The 22,886-nt window shown below is 43.1% G+C and overlaps 1 protein-coding gene across 1 annotated transcript in view; it reads left to right on the forward strand.

Moving 5' to 3' along the window:
- Window positions 1–22,514, forward strand: part of SANBR (SANT and BTB domain regulator of CSR) — a gene marked incomplete at both ends in the record, with an annotated part of 43,321 nt that extends 20,807 nt beyond the window's left edge. Inside the window, 9 exons of the mRNA XM_083348431.1 lie at window positions 89–188; window positions 1,272–1,304; window positions 9,594–9,693; window positions 11,743–11,834; window positions 12,276–12,304; window positions 19,807–19,880; window positions 21,031–21,119; window positions 21,979–22,070; window positions 22,478–22,514. Of these exons, the coding sequence (XP_083204557.1) occupies window positions 89–188; window positions 1,272–1,304; window positions 9,594–9,693; window positions 11,743–11,834; window positions 12,276–12,304; window positions 19,807–19,880; window positions 21,031–21,119; window positions 21,979–22,070; window positions 22,478–22,514 (646 nt within the window). The remainder of the gene's footprint in view (window positions 1–88; window positions 189–1,271; window positions 1,305–9,593; window positions 9,694–11,742; window positions 11,835–12,275; window positions 12,305–19,806; window positions 19,881–21,030; window positions 21,120–21,978; window positions 22,071–22,477) is intronic.
- Window positions 22,515–22,886: the final 372 nt, after the last annotated feature.

The following is a 22,886-nucleotide window of genomic DNA, read 5'->3' on the forward strand; positions in this document are numbered from 1 at the left end:
TTCATATTTTAAAAATACGTTCTGTTTTGAACATTCCTCTGCCTGCAAAATTCTGACTAGAATAACACAGCTGTTTCTTTCTTTAAAGCAATTCTGGAATAGGCCTGAATGATGAGAAGAGTTTTGAATGTGATATTTTATTGGAGCCAAATTCATCATGGGGGCCCAAAGCAGGAGAAATAAATACTGTGAGTAATTTTGGTTTCCCCTCCTATATTTAAATTTCCATTTAATTACGGTATATCACTCTGCTTATTTCAACTGAGTAAAATAAGTTCAGGGAGGCACTTTTTTTAAAGACAGTGTATGGAAATTGTGGCTTTCCAAATGATGGAGTCTATCTCCCATCAAACTTGAGCAATAATCAAGAATGTAGTACTATTTGGACAATTGCAGATATCCTCACTTGTCCTTCAAGAGAAGCACATTGACCTTGGTGTCTTTAGGGGGATGTGTAAATACAGTATGTGTGGGAAATTATTTCTGCCAAACCAGTAAATTGGATGTAAGAATGATGCATAGATGCTTTTCATCTCAGGTTAGCCAAGTTCTTTCCAAGGAGGGAAAGCTGCTGAGACCCAAGTGTTTGGGCTGAAGAAATTGGTTATTGTGCAATACCAAACTGGTTATATGTGAATGAGTGCCCCCTGTTCCCTTCCCACACTGCTTTTATTAGTTGCCTTCACAGAAGCTATATTATGTTAGATGTAATGAAGACTTGCTTGAAAATGAAAATAATTCATTAAAGTAGGCTATGAAAAGATGAGTGAAGTACAAGAACAATAAGCGCGTTTATGAAACATCAAATTTGCCGAAGGCTGAAAAATACTTTGATCATTGTATGCATAGTGACTCTGTATTATCACTGTTGCAGATATGATTGTGGCATTATTTGGTTGATAAAGTAAGAAAAATGTTAGTTTGAATTTTGAAGAATATTACTTCCTTGTGTTCTTTATATCTTGAAATTATTTTGTACCAAAGAACAAAATCCAGCTCAATATGAACTTTCAAATAATAATGTAATGCAGCATATTACGATTTTGAATTTTTTTGAGTTAAGTTATTATATCTTAGCATTTCCCAAACTACTGATGTACATATGCCACTCCTTTCGGGGGGGAATGTCTGTATCATTACCATTCTTTTGCCTTGTAAGAGGAGAATTGCTCTTTTTGCATGCATTAGGTCCCTTTAAAAATGCTAACAGTAGACTTGCCACGTTCTCCAACTCTCATATCTATCCTGGTTTTCTTTTTTTCTTTCTTTAGTTCCTTTCTCTGAAAAACTGGACTCTTCAGCTGGTATGTTTATCTTAGTTATTTACGTTCCATTAGATAAAATTCCTTCATTTTCTGTATTCTGCATGTTTAATTATTCCTGCTTTCAATATTCAGCAAATATTAGAATAGAAATATGGTAGATAATATGTGGAAAACTGCAAGTTTCTGGCTGGAAAGGTTAGAATCAGAACATTATTTGAAAGTTGCTACTTCATGAATGAATGAACCTTTATTGTCAAAGTACAACCATGTATACATTGAGATTGGCTGAGCCTCCCTTCGTGCCCCCCCACACAACTCACAGTGACAACAAACCCACCATCTTGTTACACCATGTGAGCTAATTGCACAACACACTGGCCTCATAAGTCAATCATACATAGAGTTATTTCCCATTCAGGAGCCTGACAGCCCATGGATAGAAGCTGTTCTTCAGCCTGTTGGTATGGCTGGCTATACTTCTGTATCTCCTGCCCGATGGTAGGAGAGTAAAGAGGTACCGACCAGGGTGTGAGTCGTCCCTGAGAATTTTCCTCACTCTTCCAAGGCAGCGAGCCCTGGCGATGTCATCGAGTGGTGTCAGAGGACAGCCCACGATGTTTTGTGCTGTGCTCACCACCCTTTGTAATATCTTACTATCCGCGGCTGTCAGGCCAGCATACCAAACCACAATACAGTGTAAGAGGACGCTCTCTATAGACCGGTAAAAGAAGGTCATTAGCAGTTGTTCTACCCTGTTCTTCCGCAAGGAAGTGAGGAAGTGGAGTTTCTGTTGGGCCTTTCTGGCCACCCATGTTAACTTTCCAGGTAAGATCTTCACAGAGGTAGACTCCCAGAAATTTAAAAGAGGTAACTCTCTCCACACAGCTCACCCCCAATGTAAAGTGGGGCAGGTTCCTCTCTTTTCCTCTGGAAGTCTAGCACCATCTCCTTTGTCTTGCTGATGTTCAGGTGCAAGTTGTTTGCTAGACACCATGAGGATAGTTTTTGTACCTCCCCCCTGTACGCTGTTTCATCTCCACCTGTAATAAGACTCACAATGGTGGTATCATCTGTGAACTTAATGATCGCAGTGGATGTGTCGGATGGTACACAATCATATGTGTACAGTGAGTACAGGTAGGGGCTAAGCATGCAGCCCTGTTGCTAGCCCTTGCAAAGCTTCAGGGAGGTGGATGAAACAGACCTGACCTTCACTGTTTGTAGCCAGTCCATTAGAAAGTCTTTAATCCAATCGCAGATGGAGGGGGGGAAATTCAAGTTAGTCAGCTTTTCTATAAGGATGCTCGGCAGAATGGTGTTGAAAGCCGAGCTATAATCAATGAAAAGCATCCTGACATAGCTTCCAGGTTTCTCCAGATGGCTTGCTACAGAATGTAGAGCAGTAGCTATGGCATCATATGTCGACCTGTTCCCCCTGTAGGCAAACTGATGTTTGTCGAAGTCCGGTGGGAGGCATGTCCTAAGACTGGTTGGAGAACCAGTCTTTCGAAGCATTTCATCACTACAGACGTTAATGCAACAGGTCTGTAGTCATTCAGGCACTCAATTACTGTTTTCTTCGGGACTGGGACAGTGGTAGCTGCTTTCAAGCATGATGGTACATAGGCCATTTGCAAGGAGATGTTAAAGATCCTTGTCAGGACCCCTGCTAATTGATCGGCACAATTCTTAACCACTATCCCCAGCACCCCATCTGGGCCTGCAGCTTTGCTGGGATTCACAGCCTTCAATACAGATTTCACTTGATGTTCATACAAGGTGAGTGGCTGAGAATCAGAAGGCCGGCCAGCAGAGGCCACGGGGTCTGGTCTTTTCACCTCATAGCGAGCAGAGAAGATATTCAGCTCCTTTATCAACGAGGCATCGGTATTAACCGTGTTCCTCGTGTTGCCCTTATGGTTGGTTAGGTGCTGCAGTCCCAGCCACACTTGCTTCAGATTGTTGTCTGTTAGGTGGTTCTCCACCTTATGTTTATATTGTTGTTTCGCCATCCTAATGCCTCTTCTGAGGTTTGCCCTGGCCTCTCTGTACATGTTCCTGTCCCCTGCCTTAAAGGCAGAATCCCGGGATCTCAGGAGTGTTTGTACCTCTGCAGTTATCCAGGGTTTGCAATTCCAATGCACTTTTCTGTTGTCACGCTGTCGGTGCACGCTTTGATATAAGAGAGTACGGCATCCGCATATACATTCAGGTCTTGATCTTCAAATACACTCTAGTCAGTGGTTTCAAAGCAGTCCTGCAGCTGACTGAGAGCATCCGCTGGCCAGATTTTAACCCTTTTCGTGACTGTCTGACTTTCAAACATTATTTGAAAGTTGCTACTTCAGCTTTAAAGCATCTTCTTCCCACCATCCCAAGTGCTCTAGAAGGTGGTTTCTGCAATTTCAGTTGCTACAGTAGCTTATACTTGAATGTTTACACTTTATTGGTCTTGTTCTTCTTTTTCTCTTTCTTTGTTTTTTCTTTTGTGTTTGTATTTATTTATTAAGTTTGTATCCTGCCTTTCATTCAGGAGCTCAGTGTGGCAATTTTACATTTTATATATTATAATTTCATTGAATTTTAGTAGGGTATCTTTCTCAATCCTGACTTGAGCATTTTGTGGTGCAAATCATGATTTTGCAGCTCAATATTAGCTCCTTCTGTGAGAGAAAATGGTGCCCCACTAAATCTATTATATTTGGACTATTTTGAAACATAATAGAATTTCTAAACATGTTGCTGATTGCTACAGCTCTGAGTCACTACACCTGGTTGAGATTTGTAATGCAAGAAGATAGAGGCTTTTTCTTGTTGATATGAGGGCTGTTCTAAAATAGGTGAATGCATAAGTAAATAAATGTTTTGCTAGACAGGATCTAAAAGGATAAGAAACACAAGTCCTATGAGAATGAATTATGAGCACTTCCATTCATGTTATAGTGCTACCAGTCTTGTTGTCAGGACTCCTAGGCGAGCGAGGGTTACCTTCTCTCTTTCATCTAAATTGACAAACTGCAACCAATAGTGCAGCAGACAATCCTCACAATAGTTTCCTGGCATTATGTGACATGTCGGGTCGTGGGATTACCAATTCCCATGACGGGGAATGGCAGCAGGCGGATAGACAGGGGGCCGTATCGCTACCAGGAGGGCCATCTCCGCTACTTGCAAGCGGTGAGGCGCTCCGACCCTCTGCTTCTTCCCCGAGGTTCCGGGAGCGAGGATGTGCAGCCTCCTGAGCTCCGGCTGGTATATCTGAATGCCAGGTCCGTGGTTAACAAAGCTCCCCTCGTTAGGGATTTAGTTGAGGGTGAGCATGCGGACCTGGCCTGCATCACGGAGACCTGGTTGGGCCCAGAGGGTGGGGTCCCTTTGGTTGACCTCTGCCCACCAGGTTTCCGGGTGCTGCACCGGCCAAGAGCTCAAGGTAGGGGTGGGGGAGTGGCGGTTATTATTAGGGAGACCTTATGTCCGCGGGAGACCACCGTTTCTCAGATAGTCGGGTGTGAGTCTCTCTTTGTGAGATTTGGTTCTGGGGCGCAGTTGGGTTTGCTGCTGACGTACATTTCGCCTAGTCGTACAGCGGCAGCCCTGCCCGAGCTGCTCGATATCCTCTCAGGGTTGGTGGTTGAGTTTCCCAAACTTATAGTTTTGGGAGACTTCAATCTACCATCCCTGGGAGGCTCATCGGAGCTAGCTCGGGAGTTCATGGCTTCCATGACGGCCATGGACCTGACGCAAGTAATTTCTGAACCAACTCATGAGGGAGGCCACACTCTTGACCTGATTTTTTTATCTAGACGGTGGTTGGATGATCTTGGTGGGGGCTCTCCATTTATTATGCCCCTGTCATGGACCGATCATCATCTCCTGCGGATGGTCTTCCGTTTTGCCACCCCCCGCCGTGGGGATACGGAACCAATTAGATGGTACCGCCCCAGACGCTTAATGGATCCTGATAGATTCCAAGCGGCGCTGGGGTCCCCACCTGCCTCCATTGCTCACAGCTCGGCGGATGCCTTAGTGGAAACCTGGGAAAGGGCAGCCACTGAGGCACTTGACCGGGTTGTACCCTTGCGGCCCCTGACCCGGCGCAGATCCCAGCGAGCTCCATGGTTCTCCGCGGAGCTCCGGGAGATGAAGCGTCGGAAACGGGGCCTAGAGAGCTGTTGGAGGTCGAGCCGATCCGAACCCGACCGGTTGCGGTTAAGAACCTATATTAGGTCTTATCTCGCAGCGATGAGGGTGGCGAGGTGTAATTACTTCTCTACCCTCATTGCGTCCGCAGATAATCGCCCGGCCGCCCTGTTTAGGGTGACTCGCTCACTTCTTAATCAGGAGGTGAGGGAGGATCCCTTGCAGGGTCGTGCCGAGGAATTTAGTCAACATCTGTCGGATAAAATCGCTTGGATTCGGACCGGTTTGGACTCCAGCTGGGCAGAGTCAGGCGATCAGGACACGGGCGGTCTTGTCAATGTTATCTGGGAAGAGTTTGATTCTGTGACCCCTGATGAAGTGGACAGGATTATGGGGAGGCTGAGCTCCTCCACATGTTTGTTGGATCCGTGCCCTTCCTGGCTGGTTTATGCAGCTAGGGAGAGGACACGAGGCTGGCTCCAGGTGGTTATATCTGCTTCTTTGAGTGAGGGTTATTTCCCCACCGTCTTGAAGGAGGCGGTGGTGAGACCTCTCCTCAAGAAGCCTGCCTTGGACCCAGCTGTATTGAACAACTTTCGTCCAGTCTCCAACCTTCGCTTTCTTGCGAGGGTTGTTGAGAGTGTGGTGGCGCATCAGCTCCCTCTGGTCCTGGATGAAGCGGATTATCTGGACCCCTACCAATCGGGTTTCAGGCCCGGGTACAGCACGGAGACGGCATTGGTCGTTCTGGTGAATGATCTCTGGAGGGCTCGGGACAGGGGATACTCCTCTGTCCTAGTCCTATTAGACCTCTCGGCGGCTTTCGATACCATCGACCATGGTATCTTGCTGCGGCGTCTCAGGGGATTGGGAGTGGGAGGCACAGTTCTTCGGTGGTTCTCCTCCTATCTCCTGGGACGTTCGCAGTCGGTGTTGGCAGGGGGGCAGAGATCGGCCCCTAGGTCTCTCGTTTGTGGAGTTCCTCAGGGGTCGGTTCTCTCGCCTCTCCTGTTCAACATCTACATGAAACCGCTGGGTGAGATCATTCGTGGTTTTGGAGTTGGGTATCATCAATATGCCGATGATACCCAACTTTTCTTTTCGACCCCAAACCACCCCAGTGATGCCCTCGCTGTGATGTCCCGTTGCCTGGAGGCGGTTCGGGTCTGGATGGGGAGGAACAGACTTCAGCTCAACCCTGACAAGACTGAGTGGCTGTGCATTCCGGCATCCCGGGACATTCAAAATGTTCCATCTCTTTCTATGGGGGGTGAGCTCTTACCCCCCGTGGATAGGGCTCGCAACTTGGGAGTCCTCCTAGATTCACGGCTTACCCTAGAAGATCATGTAGTGGCCGTGACTAGGGGGGCTTTTGCCCAGGTTCGCCTGGTGCGCCAGTTGCGGCCCTATCTGGACCGGGATGCCCTGTGCACGGTCACTCATGCGCTCGTGACCTCTCGCCTTGACTACTGTAATGCTCTCTACATGGGGCTTCCCTTGAAGACCACTCGGAGGCTCCAACTGGTACAGAATGCGGCCGCGAGAGTTGTCTTGGGAGTTTCCCGGTACTCCCATGTTACACCTTTGCTCCGCGAGCTGCATTGGTTACCAGTTGTCTTCCGGGTGAGGTTCAAGGTCTTGGTTATGATCTTTAAGTCCCTACATGGCATGGGTCCGGGGTACCTCGGGGACCACCTGCTGCCGGCTTCAACTCCCCTCCGCCCTGTGCGTTCCCACAGAGAGGGCCTCCTCAGGGTGCCTCCGGTCAGGGAATGCCGACTGGCGGCCCCCAGGGGGAGAGCCTTCTCTGTGGGTGCCCCGGCTTTGTGGAACCAACTGCCGGTGGAGCTCCGGACGGTATCGGACCTCCGAACTTTCCGTCATGGTCTGAAGACCCATTTGTTTGAATTGGCCGGTCTGGCCTGATGGGGGAGCTGGGTTTTAAATTGTCATTTTAGATTGCATTATTGTTTTTTTAATTGGGCACTGATTTAATCTTTGTTTTAACTTTTGTATAGTACTGTATTTTTATTTATATGCCCTGTGAACCGCCCTGAGTCCCCAGGGAGAAGGGCGGTATATAAATTAAATAAAACGTAAACGTAAACGTAAACATGTATAGAATAAAAGGGCAATGTTTTTGTTTGAATCCCTGATTATTCTCACCCAGGTTCCAGTGCCATGTAGCTTCCTGAGAGCACTAAACTCAAATTATTAGATACTAACCATCATTTCGACTGGAGTTTTTGCAGTGTCCCCATTTGGGTCCGACCCCCACACAAAGCAAACTGACACACGCCATGAACACAAAGCCAGACCGCAAACTTGGAGCCAAACCAGAGCCCGGGATGTTACACCACAGCCTTCTGCTCAGGACATTACATCATAGAACTCAGGAGGTTACAATACTAAAGCTCGGGATGTCACAACACAGCCAACCACCCAGGATGTTGCAGCCCAGAACTCAGGATATCACTGCACTAGAGGTCAGGATGTCATCACACAGCCCATCACCCAAGTCATTACAACACAAAAGGCTAATGGGCACACAGCCAACACCTCAGCCACACAGGATGTTACAAAACAGCCGACTAAGCTGCAAACAATAACTCCATCATCATTCCGGTTGTCCTCCGGGTGCGATTCAAGGTGCTAGTAATTACCTTTAAAGCCCTACATGGCTTAGGCCCGGGGTATTTGCGAGACCACCTGCTGCCATTGTCAACCTCCCATTGCCCAGTTTGCTCCCACAGAGTCGGCCTCCTCAGAGTTCCGTCGGTTAAGCAATGCCGGCTGGTGACCCCTAGGGGGAGAGCCTTCTCTGTGGGTGTGCCAACCCTCTGGAATGAGTTGCCTCCGGAGCTGCGGATGGCCTCCAACCTTCGGTCCTTTCGCCGTGACCTGAAGACATGGATGTTTCAACAATCGGGCCTGGACTAACTATGGTTTTAAATTTTATTTTATGGGGTTAAATTACTATGTATTGAACGTATCTACTGTTTAATTCTTTTTTAAATTTTGTATTTTCATGTTCTTTTTTAGTTTTTATTGTTGTGAGCCGCCCTGAGTCCTTAGGGAGAAGGGCGGCATATAAATATAATCAATCAATCAATCAAATCAATCAATCAGGATGTAACAACACAGCCAACCAACCCACTTACAGCAACAAAGCCAGCATCACACACAACCCCACCAATATTTATAGAGAGATGGTAGCTCTGATCACGCTTTGCTCGCACAAGCATGAAGCCGAAGACACCAGCCTGAAGATGACGAGTGGGACCTCGTCAAAACGTCGCCAAGACACTCTCAGTCTTATGGGAAAAGACCCGAATATGCCAAGACCTACACACACACACACACACACACACACACACACACACACACACACATATGTTTCATTTGACATACTAGTCCTAAAAGTTATATAAGTGGAAAATGTGTCGGATTGGTGATGGGAAAAGAAATTTATTTTTAATTCAAATAAGAAAGTACTATTAACAAGAAAACCTGCCATTCCTGCCCTATTTAATGACTTATTTAATGCACTGCAAAGAATAGTTTTTTAAATGCTAGGTTGCGAACCTCAACTAGTATGGAATGAGACTCCTGGACTGTTTATGGGAGTTAGGAGAATACAGAATATAGCATACATTTTCTGCACTAATTCCATTCCACCAAAATCAAGATAGGAAAATTAAAAATTTTAAAATCCAGATATGGTAGAAACTGAAACCTAGAGCTCTGTGAGTAATGCACGTCAAAAATTCCTTAAGGGTCATGTAGGGAATAGTTTTCAAAGATATATACCAGATGAAGAAAATTCCATTTTTAAACTGATCAGTTTCTCTTTCTAGTTTGTTGGGTAAATCCTGTTACCTAACAATCTATTGCTGTTCGGAGATGAGTGGTATCCAACTAAGCCGTGGTGGCACAGTAGTTAGAATGCAGTACTGCAGGCTACCTCTGCTGACTACCAGCTGCCTGCAGTTCAGCAGTTTGATTCTCATTGGCCTAAGGTTGAGTCAGCCTTCCATCCTTCTGAGGTTGCTAAAATGAGGACCCAGATTGTTGGGGGCAATATGCTGACTTTGTAGAGAGGGCTATAAAGTGCTGTGAAGCAGTATATAAGTCTTAAGTGCTATTGTTATTGCTATTAATTTCCTCCCTGTCCCTTGGCTATAATAGAAACAACAATTGCTGCTTTCAGAAGATGATGAATACACAACTGGGTCTGAAGTCACAGAGGATGAAGTAGGTGATGAAGAAGAAGTGTCCAGGAAAACAGGTATTTTTTTTCCTGCCTGTGATATTAAATATGATAGTGAATAGGGGTGTAAGAAAGTGAAAAATCTCTTCACAAATCAGTATAGTAGAACTTCTAGAACTTTAATATGTATCTGTTATTGTATTAAAAATTAAATTAGAGTATATACGCAAATGGGGGCCAAAGTAACAGAAAACCTCCTGATTCCAGAAATGTCATTGTTTCATTTAAAACCAAAATTGGTGTATTGGTTTTCCCATATGCAGCATTAACTTGGCTACTGTGTCTCCCAATTAGATTACTGATACTTGAAAGCCGCACATTAAAAGTTGTGTTCAAACTCCACAACTGTATGTTTTTTTTTCATTTTGCCTTTATTTAAACAGAATAGAAACAGTGGCATACCAAGGGTAGGACAGTGGGAGTAGTCTCCAGCCCTCCAGATATAAGCGATAAGGGGGAATATTATCTAAAGCAGGGATCTGCGGCATGCCAGAAACTGGTTCGCGCAAACAAGCAAAGCCCCATCCTTGGGATGCAAGCAGTACATGAAACCATGGCCCCTCCGATCTGCAGAAAAACCTCTCCACGGTACAGTCCCTGCTGCTCAAAAGGTTGGGGACCTCTGATCTAAAGACCCAATGCTGCACGGCTTGTGAATTTGGACCACTGCTGCTGGTGCACAATCTGTTCTTTGGCTGATGACAATCTGACAATGCAACAGAGATGGAGCAGGACAGGCTAATGTGGTTGTATCTTGTGGCAGTTGCTCAGCTCCCTGACCTTCTCTAGGTTTCACGTATGTTAGGTAAGAAGAGAATGAATTACAAATAGAATCCTGTCTATCTTGGCTAACATGGTTCTAACTTAAACCTTTTTTGTATATGAAGAATACAAAGAAACAGCACTTATTGAACTATTTTTGGAGGAATAATTAAGTATCTTTTCTAATCCAAAGGAGCAATCTTGTGAAGTATTCTTAATATTTGAAGTGAATGACTCCCTTCTAGGTTTAAAAGAAGCTTGGGATACAGATTTAGGAGAATAAATGAAAAGATGAAGTTGCAAATGCTTAGAAAATCAGTAGTTTTCTCTCAGTTTCCATGCAAGAGATGTAGTGGAAGATACAACATGCATGTAACTCCAACAAGACTAGCATAAATGTCTTATAAATATACATCAAGATGTTTCAAGTCTTCCAATCTGAAGGGAATGGTTTTTCATAGTGATGGATTTATTAAAAGATGGTGTCTTAATGGAAGGCAATATTCAAAGAAAGTAGAATAAGACCTAAACACCAAATAGACTTTGTTCCAGTGTTGGGATTATTACATATATTTTAAGGGAGATAACTCTAAACAAAAAGGATATTGTTGTCTTCTTACTCCTGACTTCAGCATTAAAAATTGCACAAAAGTGGAAATGTTTAGATAATCTTTTATGGGAAAGGTTATAAAATTAAACAGTGATTTCTCAGAGGAATCAATTGCATTTATTTTTTGTCATATTTATGTCAAAGCAAGAACATTGGCAGTTTATATGACCAAACATCTTGCAAACAATGAGTGGGCAGCATACAGCAAAGCATAAAACAAAACATACAAACAAGTATTAATATTATTATTGAAAACTTTAAAATTATAAAAAGCTCCCAAATTTAAAAAAAGGCAGAGCAGGTGTTAATTACACTGGAGCCATCTCAATATTGAATCTTATATAAGATTATATAATTTATACTAATTTAGTATTATTGTTTTGTATTCTTTGTTCTTGCATTACAGAATCTCTCTCTCTCTCTCTCTCTCTCTCTGACTTTTGATTCTGATAACAAAAGCCACTTTGTGTAGAAATACAGCTTCATTTTGACTATCCAGAAACGCCAAATGTCAATCTGTCCCTGTTCAGAATATCACTCTGGCATGCTGTACTTACAGAAATAAACATATAGATTCCCAACTTAAGCACATGTTTTAATTCATTGTTGTGTATTTGAATACAACAAATGAAGAGAGCCTAATATGGTATATGGTGATAATTTGTATACACTATTGAAGTATTTTTAATTAACAGGGAGAAAAGAGAGGCCAAAAAAAATTATCAGAAATCCAAAAAAGCAAGTATCTTCACCTAATACTCAAAAGAAGGAAAAAACATTGGAGAAGGTAAATCTGAAATGCGTAAAATATTATAAAAATGAGGTATGATAGAAAATAACTTTTAGTTATTCCCTGAAAGTAGCAACAACTTTGATTTTACTTTTAGCCCAACCCTGAAAAATTAGTTTAAGATAGGACTTTCTGTTTGATGGATCTAGAATAAGACTTAAGTCTCAATAATTAAATGAGAAAAACTAGTCATAATGAGGTTAGCTATACCTTCTTTCCATCATTAGTTTTGTTAGTAGATATAAAATCTGACTTCATAACTACTATACAACCTAGTGGGGTTTTTTGTTGTTACTCTGAACCTAGAAACATGTATCCCCAGGAAAAATCTTCCATAGTTAGTAGCTTGCACAGTTTAAGTTAAGAAAAATTTATCAAATATTTTTCTTAATATCTATTTTAGTGTATACCTTTTTTCTTTTTTCTTTTATCTGACAGCCTAACTCTCGAGAGACATCTCCCTTCATGTAAGTATTTGCTGAAATTTAGAAAAAATCAATTAAGGCCAATTCTAGTATTTTATTATTTATATAGCTGCCCATGTGAACAAATGACTCTGGGTGATTGCAAACACATAAATGTGGGCCAGTTGCCAAGTGTCCAGATCACAGTCATATGACTGGGGGGGGTCATTCGTAACAGCTGCAACCTTGAGGACCAATCATAAGTCTCTATTTCCAATCCCACTGAAAGTTCAAATGGTCAGTGAACAAGTGATAGGAAAGCAAGGACTACCTGTACTAATTTGGTTAATATAGTATGTCAGGCCTTAGTTTTAATGCTGTAGATAAGAGATTTAGTGCTTATGCACGCCTTCCTCTCCTCCTATGCTGTTATTTTACTGATGTCTGAACTGGCAAATAGTTTCCGGCTATGATGTGTTCTTGTGGTTTGGAGGAAGAGCATAAGCCATAGTTTGCTGCTCTAACTGTTGCATTTAGTTTTCATAAGAGACATAAGTATATGAGCATAATGCTAATTGCTGATTTTGGTATTATGATTTTTGGCCCCGAGCTGAGAGATTAAATAAATGCAGCAAGGGATGGCAATTTAATTTATTCATTTATTTATTTTAGCAGTTTATATAGATGCACATCTAACTGTGGCGGCTTGCATATATACACATGATATACACAGAACACATGATTAAAACTAGAAAAATATATAATAATGGAAGGTAATAATAATAATAAGTGACAGCTCTAAAAATCTAATTTTAATCCATACAGATGAAGCAACAAATCCACCAATAGGCTGGTTTAATTTCATAGTCCCAATGCCTGGAGGAGCCTTCAGGCCTCTTTTACTAAAGCCCAGAAGAGTCCAGGCCATCGTGTGTGTGTGTGTGTGTGTGTGTGTGTGTGTGTGTGTGTATACACACATATATATATATACCTCCAAAAACACAACATCAAAACAGCATTCTACACAGACAGAAAAATATCCACCATCCTAAGAAACCCCAAAGACATAATTGGGTTAGAAAACCAAGGAGTATACGAAATCCCATGCACCACCTGCCCCACCACATACATCGGACAGACCAACAGAAGAATAAGTGCACGCATTGAAGAGCACAGGAACTCACTCAGAAAGGGAGAACAAACTTCATCCCTGTTCCAACACTTTGAAGCCACGGGACATGAAATTGATTTTAAAAAAACCAGAACTATCGCCAAAATTTAGGGTGACCCGCTCCCTCCTTAACCAGGAGGTTAGTGGGGAACCCTTGCAGGGGCGTGCCGAGGAATTTAGTCAACATCTGTCGGACAAAATCGCTCGGATTCGGACCGGTTTGGACTCCGACTGGGCAGTATCGGACGATCAGGACACGAGCGATCTTGTCAATGTCACCTGGGAGGAGTTCGATCCTGTGACTCCGGAGGAAGTGGACAGGATCATGGGGAGGCTGAGCTCCACCACATGTTTATTGGACCCGTGCCCTTCCTGGCTGGTTTATGCAGCCCGGGAGGGGACACAAGGCTGGTTCCAGGCGGTTATATCTGCTTCTTTGAGCGAGGGTAGTTTTCCCGCCGCCTTGAAAGAGGCGGTGGTGAGACCTCTCCTCAAGAAGCCTGCCTTGGACCCGGCTGTTTTGAATAACTTTCGTCCGGTCTCCAACCTTCGCTTTCTTGCAAAGGTTGTTGAGAGTGTGGTGGCGCACCAGCTCCCTCTGGTCCTGGATGAAGCGGATTATCTAGACCCGTACCAATCGGGCTTCAGACCCGGGTACAGCACGGAGACGGCATTGGTCGCGCTGGTGAATGATCTCTGGAGGGCTCGGGACAGAGGATACTCCTCTGTTCTAGTCCTATTAGACCTCTCAGCGGCTTTCGATACCATCGACCATGATATCTTGCTGCGGCGTCTCAGGGGATTGGGAGTGGGAGGCACGGTTTTTCAGTGGTTCTCCTCCTATCTCCTGGGACGCTCGCAGTCGGTGTTGGCAGGGGGGCAGAGGTCGACCGCGAGGCCTCTCGCTTGTGGAGTTCCTCAGGGGTCGGTCCTCTTGCCCCTTCTGTTCAACATCTACATGAAGCCGCTGGGTGAGATCATTCGTGGTTTTGGAGTTGGGTATCATCAGTATGCTGATGACACCCAACTTTTCATTTCGACCCCAAACCACCCCAGTGATGCCCTCGACATCATGTCCCGGTGCCTGGAGGCGGTCCGGGTCTGGATGGGGAGGAACAGGCTTCGTCTCAACCCTGACAAGACGGAGTGGCTGTGCGTACCGGCATCTCGGGATATTCAGGATATCCCACCCCTCATTATGGGGGGTGAGTCATTACCTCCTGTAGATAGGGCTCGCAACTTGGGAGTCCTCCTAGATTCACAACTCTCCTTAGAAGACCATATCGTAGCTGTGACTAGGGGGGCGTTCGCCCAGGTTCGCCTGGTGCGCCAGTTGCGGCCCTATCTAGACCGGGATGCCTTGCGCACGGTCACTCATGCGCTCGTGACCTCTCGTCTTGATTACTGCAACGCTCTCTACATGGGGCTACCCTTGAAGACCACTCGGAGGCTCCAACTGGTACAGAATGCAGCCGCGAGAGTTGTATCGGGGGTTTCCCGATACTCCCGTGTCACACCTTTGCTCCGCGAGCTGCATTGGTTGCCAGTTGTCTTCCGGGTGAGGTTCAAGGTGTTGGTAATGACCTACAAAGCCCTCCATGGCATGGGTCCAGAATACCTTGGGGAGCACCTGCAGCCGGCATCAACTTCCCTCCGCCCAGTACGCTCCCACAGAGAGGGCCTCCTCAGGGTGCCGCCGGTCAAAGAATGCCGACTGGTGGCCCCCAGGGGGAGAGCGTTCTCTGTGGGTGCACCGGATTTATGGAACCATCTTCCGGTAGAGCTCCGGATGGCGCCCGATCTCCGCTCCTTCCGGCGCGACCTTAAAACCCATCTCTTTAAACAAGCGGGCCTGGCCTGATGGGACGGGGTGGGATTTTTATTATGACTTCAATTTTAAATTTGTATTATTATGGGCATTGTTTAATCATGTTTTAATAATTTTAATAATTTTAATTTTTGTATCTAATTTTTATGTATTGCCCTGTTCACCGCCCTGAGTCTCTTGAGAGAAGGGCGGTATATAAATTAAATTAATAAATAAATAAATAATAAATAAAATTGAACATTTTAACAACAGAATAATCAGAGAAGCCATTGAGATAGAAAAACGCCCCCACAGCATGAACAAACGAGATGATACCTCTTGCCTACCAGCCATTTGGAAACCCGCCTTGATTGACAGACGAGTCCCAACCACCAAGAATGATACCAGACCCAAACTCATGATAACATCACATGACATCACCACCACACAACCATTCAAAAAGCAAATCCGAACCCACAATGATAACGACGCACAACCACAAAACAAAAACCTAACTACAGCTGCAACATCAGCCACTTTAAACCCCTCCAAACCACACACTAAGCAAACTGACACCCACTATAAAAACATGGCACCACCACAAACACGAAGCCGAACAAAAGCAGCACAACTCACCAGCTCAGGTCTAAGGCTGGCAGCTGAGACCAGCCCATCCACTCAAAACACACCCCCAACCAATCAGAACACACACCCCCATTCAAAACACACTCCCACCCAATCAAAACACACCTGATCCCCCACCCAATCAGAGCACACCTCTACCCACAGAACACACCCCCTCTGGCAGTTTAAAAAAGAGGAACAAACAGTCACTACCACATGCTTCTCCCAGAAGAAGGAAGCTGAAGCCACCAGCCTGAGGATGACGGATGGGATTTCGTCGAAACGTTGCTCTTACACCTTCAATTCTATGTGGGAAAAAACCCGAATGACCAAAGATCCACATATATATATACACATACACACACACACACACACACACACACACACACACACAAACAAAGGTAAAGGTAAAGGTTCCCCCGCACATGTGCGCTAGTCGTTTCCAACTCTAGGGGCCGGTGCTCATCTCCGTTTCAAAGCTGAAGAGCCAGCGCTTGTCCGAGGACATCTCTGTGGTCATGTGGCCGGCATGACTAGACGCCAAAGGCACACGGAACACTGTTACCTTCCCACCGTAGTGGTCCCTATTTTTCTACTTGCATTTTTATGTGCTTTCGAACTGCTAGGTTGGCAGAAGCTGGGACGAGTAACAGGCGCTCACTCTGTTACACAGCACTCGGGATTCGACCCGCCAAACTGCTGACCATCTGATTGACAAGCTCAGCATCCTAACCCACTGAGCCACCGCGTTCCTAACACACACACACACACACATATATACATATATATTCATACATACATACATATATACATACATACATAAAAGGTAAAGGTTCCCCCGCACATGCATGCTAGTCGTTTCCGACCCTAGGGGCCGGTGCTCATCTCCGTTTCAAAGCCGAAGAGCCAGCACTTGTCCGACGACGTCTCCATGGTCATGTGGCCGGCATGACTAGATGCCAAAGGCACATGGAACGCTGTTACCTTCCCACCATAGTGGTCCCTATTTTTCTACTTGCATTTTTACGTGCTTTCGAACGCTGAGCTTGTCAATCAGAAGTTTGGCAGTTTGGCAGGTCGAATCCCGAGTGCCGCATAGCAGAGTGAGCACCTGTTACTTGTCCCAGCTTCTGCCAACATACATACAGTTGCAAGAAAAAGTATGTGAACCCTTTGGGATTAAGTGGAGTTTTGCATGAATTGGCCATAAAATGCGCTCTAAACGTCATGTAAGTCACAACAATAGAAAAACACAGTCTGCTTAAAATAATACTACACAAACATTAGCTGTTGTCATGTTTTAATTGAACATAAGATGGAAACATTCACAGTGCAGGGTGGAAAAAGTATGTGAACCTTTGGACTTAATAACTGGTTGACCCTCCTTTGGCAGCAATAACCTCAACCAAACGTTTCCTGTAGTTGCAGATCAGACCTGCACAACAATCTGGAGTAATTTTGGACCACTCCTCTTCACAAAACTGTTTCTGTGTAGCAAAATTCTTGGGATGTCTGGTGTGAATTGCTGTCTTAAGGTCATGCCACAGCATTTCAATCAGGTTGAAGTCAGGACTCTGACTGGGCCACTCCAGAAGGTGTATTCTGTTCTGTTGAAGCCATTGTTTTGTTGAATTACTTGTATGCTTTGGGTTATTGTCCTGTTGCATCACCCATCCTCTGCGGAGCTTCAGTTGGCGGACAGATGGTTGTATGTTTTCCTGCAAAATGTGCTGATAAACTCTGGAATTCATTTTCCCATCAATGACAACAATCCGTCCAGGCCCTGAGGCAGCAAAGCAGCCCCAAACCATGATGCTCCCTCCGCCATGTTTTACAGTGGGGATGAAGTTTTGATGTTGGTGTGCTGTGCCTTTTTTTCTCCACACATAGTGTTGTGTGTTTTGCCCAAACAACTCAATTTTGGTTTCATCTGTCCACAGTATATTTTGCCAGTAGTGCTGTGGAACATCCAGGTGCTCTTTTGCAAACTTCAAACGTGCTGCAATATTTTTTTTTTTGGACAGCAATGGCTTCCTCCGTGGTGTCCTCCCATGTACTCCATTCTTGTTTAATGTTTTCCTTATTGTAGATGTGTCAACAAAAATGTTAGCATGTGCCAGAGATTTCTGTAGGTCTTTAGCTGACACTCTAGGATTTTCTTCACCTCAGTAAGCATTATGCGCCGTGCTCTTGCAGTCATTTTTACAGGACGACCACGCCTAGGGAGAGTAGCAACAGTGCTAAACTTTCTCCATTTGTAGACAGTCTGTCTTACCGTGGACACATGAACATCAAGGCTTTTGGAGATACAGCTTCATGCAAGTCAACAATTCTTGATCGTAGGTCTTCTGAGAGCTCTTTTCTGCGAGGCATGGTTCACATCAGACAGTGCTTCTTGAGACCAGTAAACCCAAAACAGGTGTGTGTTTTTAAAGGGCAGGACAGCTGTCAGCAACACATCCAATATCATCACACTGATTGGAGTCAAGGTTGGCTCACTCCTGGCTCCAATTAGCTCTTGGAGAAGTCATTAGGCTAGGGGTTCACATACTTTTTCCACCCTGCACTGTGAATGTTTACACGTTATGTTCAATTAAAACATGACAACAGCTAATGTTTGTGTAGTATTATTGTAAGCAGACTGTGTTTTTCTATTGTTGTGACTTACATGACATTTAGAGCGCATTTTATGGCCAATTCATGCAAAACTCCACATAATCCCGAAGGGTTCACATACTTTTTCTTGCAACTGTACATACATACATACATATACACAAATATATATATACATACACACACACACACACATATACACATGCATATGTGTGTTTATGTGTATCTGTGTGTATACATACACACACACACACACACACACACACACACACACTTACTTCAGATTCCGGATGCTCTTCAAGGGAATCCTGATGTAGGATATATTACAGCAATCCAGCTGGAAAGTTGCTAACATCGGAGGTTTCATGGTCAGGGCTTCCTGGTATAAGAATTTGCACAGCTGTCACACAAGATGAGCCTATGCACAGGCCAGCCACTCCACAACTTCCGTCTATTCTTTAAGCGGAAGCTGCTCTTTAATAAGAAACCTCCAAGCTGCATACCAATTCTGGGGAAGTGTTGCTCCATGTAGAGATAAAGATAAATAACTTTATTGGCCTGGGCCCTGGGGCAAAGATATATAATTAAACATCATCAGCATACTGGTCATGCCTTGCCCTGTGTCAACAGATGACTTCTTTAGTGACTTATTACAGATGTTACAGAGAAGCACAGAGTGCTTAGAACTCAGAGAAGTTGTACAAAGCAGGGCCACAGGTTTAATCTCTCCCCATTAATTGTCTATGGAGATTTTCAGTCATCCAGGTCATGGTTGTCCCAAAGGTACTTTTCAAAAGGAAACTGGACTTTCTTTGTTTTTTGCTTGAAGACGTTTTTCTTCTTCAGTTCTGAATGAAGAAGCTTCTTGGATGAGAAGCGAAATGTTTTCGAGCAAAAACAAAGTCAAGTTGCCTTTTGAAAAAGCACTTTTGGGACTCCTCATTAATTAATATCAACTGGAATCAGGACTAGAGGAAGGAGAGCTACTGTAGCACTGTGCCTCCCACTCCTAATCTCCTGAGCTAGTTCAAAAAGATGCCATGATCAATGGTATCAGAACTTGCTGAGAGCTCAAGGAAGGGCAGGGGGTGGGGTGCTACCTACCAAAGGTCATAGGCAAGTTTAAGCGGTGTTATTTTAATGCTGTAGCCAGTTCTGAACCTCCTCTGGAGCTGCAAACCAACCATCTATTTCACAACCCGCCCTAAAATTAACCAGTTCCTCTGAGTTCTGCAATGGCAGATAATTGTCCCTTTCAAAACAGACGCAACAGTGTCCTGAATTATTCTAGAAAAAATATGATTGATTGCTTCTATGTTCTTTCTCATGGCTTATCTGCTCTTTTATTAGAATGAGTATGCAGCAGAGTAAGTGGGATCCTTCCAGATCACTAAGATTCAATCAAGATGCTCAAAGAGAAGAAGGTAAGGTGTAGCTGCTTAGCTTGTGTGATTTGAATAGATAAAAAATAATGCTAGTATTATTGTATAAATGTGTAAATGTCCAAGATTCTGTGATGTAGGAATTAAATCTTTTCTGCTTAATGTCCAGGAAACGAGTGAATACTCCTGGAAAGATGTACATAATCTGCAGCCTTGGGCTATATGCATTTTCCAAAGTCTTGAAGATTAAGCTCAGAAACTCTCCAAATTTAATTTTTAATGTGACAGATAGAAAACTTATTTTAAAATTATCTAACTTTAATTTGTGCAATCTTAATTTATTTCAGTTTACAACAAACACACTTTAATGTAAACCTTGAGGTATATTCTTTGTCCTTTCTTTCAATATTTTTTAAAAATTGAAAATCCACTTTATGAAGAAAGCGTTCCTTCTTGCCTGTCAGTACTTATCTTTAATTTGTTTAATAGAATAGCTGAAGCAAAACTCAGTGTAAGCACATTTGCCACAGTTAATCCTAGTTATTAACTGTTTTTCTTGTGAGAAATTCATAACAGCAGATCTAAATCATTCTGGTGCCTCATCCTAATTCTTTATGAGCAAATTCTTCACCTGGATCTACAAAGAAATGGGTGGAACAGTCCTCATTACTCTAATGGTGGGTTTAGTAGTATATATTGTACGTTACCTAACTACTTTAATAAAAACCTCTTGTCCCTTATAGTAAAAATTTCTCACTGGCTAGACTTCACAGTCTGCCATCCAGCACAAGATTGTCCATGCTTCTGTTGATTTGGGCCATTGAAACCATTTACTCATGTATAAAGCCAGAATTATGAATTAATAATACCTTTTCTAGCCCATTGTTTAAATTATTCAGAAAAGGTGAATGGATTGATCTCTAGAAACAGGTAAGAGGTTTACCAATTTTTGTGGCTATAATTGCTAAAAAAGGGTTATGGGTTTAATGTTAATATTCATTTTTTTATTTAAATTTTTCTAGATGTGGTTTGTTATTCACTTAATTACTTGGATTTTATTACATGTTATTTTAATGTTCCTGTTTTTGTTGGGTTTTGACCAGAAGTAAAGTAATTACTTTTTCATTCTGAAGAATGAAAAGGTTATAGAGAGACTGACTCTTTTATTTCTCTTCTGTTGTTGATTTCTCAGATCAACGGCGAATGATTGAGATAACAGGACATCTAATAAAAATGAGGTTGGGGGATCTTGATCGCCTAAAATCAAAAGAAAACAAAGAAGTGAGTTTTTTTGCTGTTTTGAACTATTTTGGCTATGCATTTGGTTTTCTTCCTTTAAATTATTTGTTGCCTTTCTGTAATCCAGTAATCCCTCCATTAAATGCTGGGTATAGTAATGATTCCTAAAAATAATGGCGGCATCTTCTTGACCCCCACTTGGTTTTCCTAGCTGTGAACTGCCTGATGCTTTTGGTCTAGTCCTTTTTTTGTCTCTTGTCTGGTTGGTGATGGTGTCACATTGCTATGTTGCTATATTGGATGTGATTAGGTCTTTCCGTCACATTAAACAAATCACCATTTCCTATACACAACTATGGTAGGTTCTTTGCCCCTCCTCTTGAGTAACATCTCTGGATTTTGTCCTATTTTAGTTTCTATGGAGGTGCTCAATCGTCCAGGTCATGGTTGTCCCAAAGGTGCTTTGAGCTGAAAAAGCTCCTTGGGTGAGAAGCAAAACATTTTCAAGGAAAAAAAGCCACAAAAGTCCAGTTGCCTTTTGGCCTTCATGGCTGCTTGCAGGTAGATAAAACGGATTCATGTAACAATCACCAGTTTATTTAACAATCAACACTTTCACTTGACAACTGCCACAAAAAAGGTTGTAAATATCAGGCAGAGTTATGTAGTGATTTTGAGGCTCAGTTACGATCGTAAGTCGAGGACTACCTGTACTGATTGCTTCTGATTGTTTAGTAATCTGGGTATTATTACACTATGATCACAGTTCAGCTTTTAACTTGTCTGTCCTTGGGACAAAAAAAATATCATTTAACAAAGGCTATCCATCTCCCATTACTTATAGTAAGAAATCAAGCCCCAATCTGTAAATGATGTGATTATTTGATTTCTGTCCTTTCAGTCTGCAGCTGGAATTTATGCAAGACTTGAAGCTCAGATCAGAGCAGCAGCACAAGTCAATATTCGTCAGAACATCCCTGAAAAAATTATAAGGTAAATATTAAGTAAATAGGAGAAGGAGACTGAAGAGAAATATTATAATTGATATATAAACATTTGTAGAAGAGCAGCCAGAGCAACTACAATTTTCATTCTCTTCAGAAACTAGTTTACAGCTCCAAGTATTGGATTCAATGTGGTAATTTTACTTTACACTTACCATTTATTTTTGCATTGATTCACCCTGTATCTAATTACTAATTGGGTGAATGTTTTTGAAATCAATTTAAGTCCCATAACGTATTCCACTGAAAAATGAGAGGTCATATTTGATGGTTTCTAGTGTGGTAGTGCAATGTTCAGATACCGTATAGCTAAAGCAGCAAATGACCTGTAGTAATCGATGAATTGTTACTGTTAATTTCTGTTCCAATTTTTCCAATGTATTTCTGTCAATTTAGGACAAAAGCTCGGTTTGGTCAAAGCCGTCCAACTTAAAAACAAAAGCCAGAGATTTTCTGCATTGAAGCCAAAGCACTTTGCTACCTTCTGCAACTGCACAGGATTACAGAATCGGGGCATGCTTCTTCCGAAAGGTTTCAGTGACTGACATTACTGTCTACAATGTTGATTATTCTGTTTTAGTGAATTAATACCAAATTTACGTTTGTAGTAAGTTGTAAATACACCATTTTCTCTTAAGCAATGGTGTATTTATAAGCCTGTAAAACAGATGTAAAACCCTTATTTGACTGAGGGTGGAAAAAGTGGTGCTAATGAAATTAAGAATTTCATATTTTGCTATCAATTTTTAGTAACGTTCAAACCTGGCCCTTTTATATACTTAGTGCTTTATATCTGGCAACAATG

The sequence above is a fragment of the Vipera ursinii genome (genome assembly GCF_947247035.1).
Source record: "Vipera ursinii genome assembly, chromosome: 1".
Taxonomy (NCBI): domain Eukaryota; kingdom Metazoa; phylum Chordata; class Lepidosauria; order Squamata; family Viperidae; genus Vipera; species Vipera ursinii.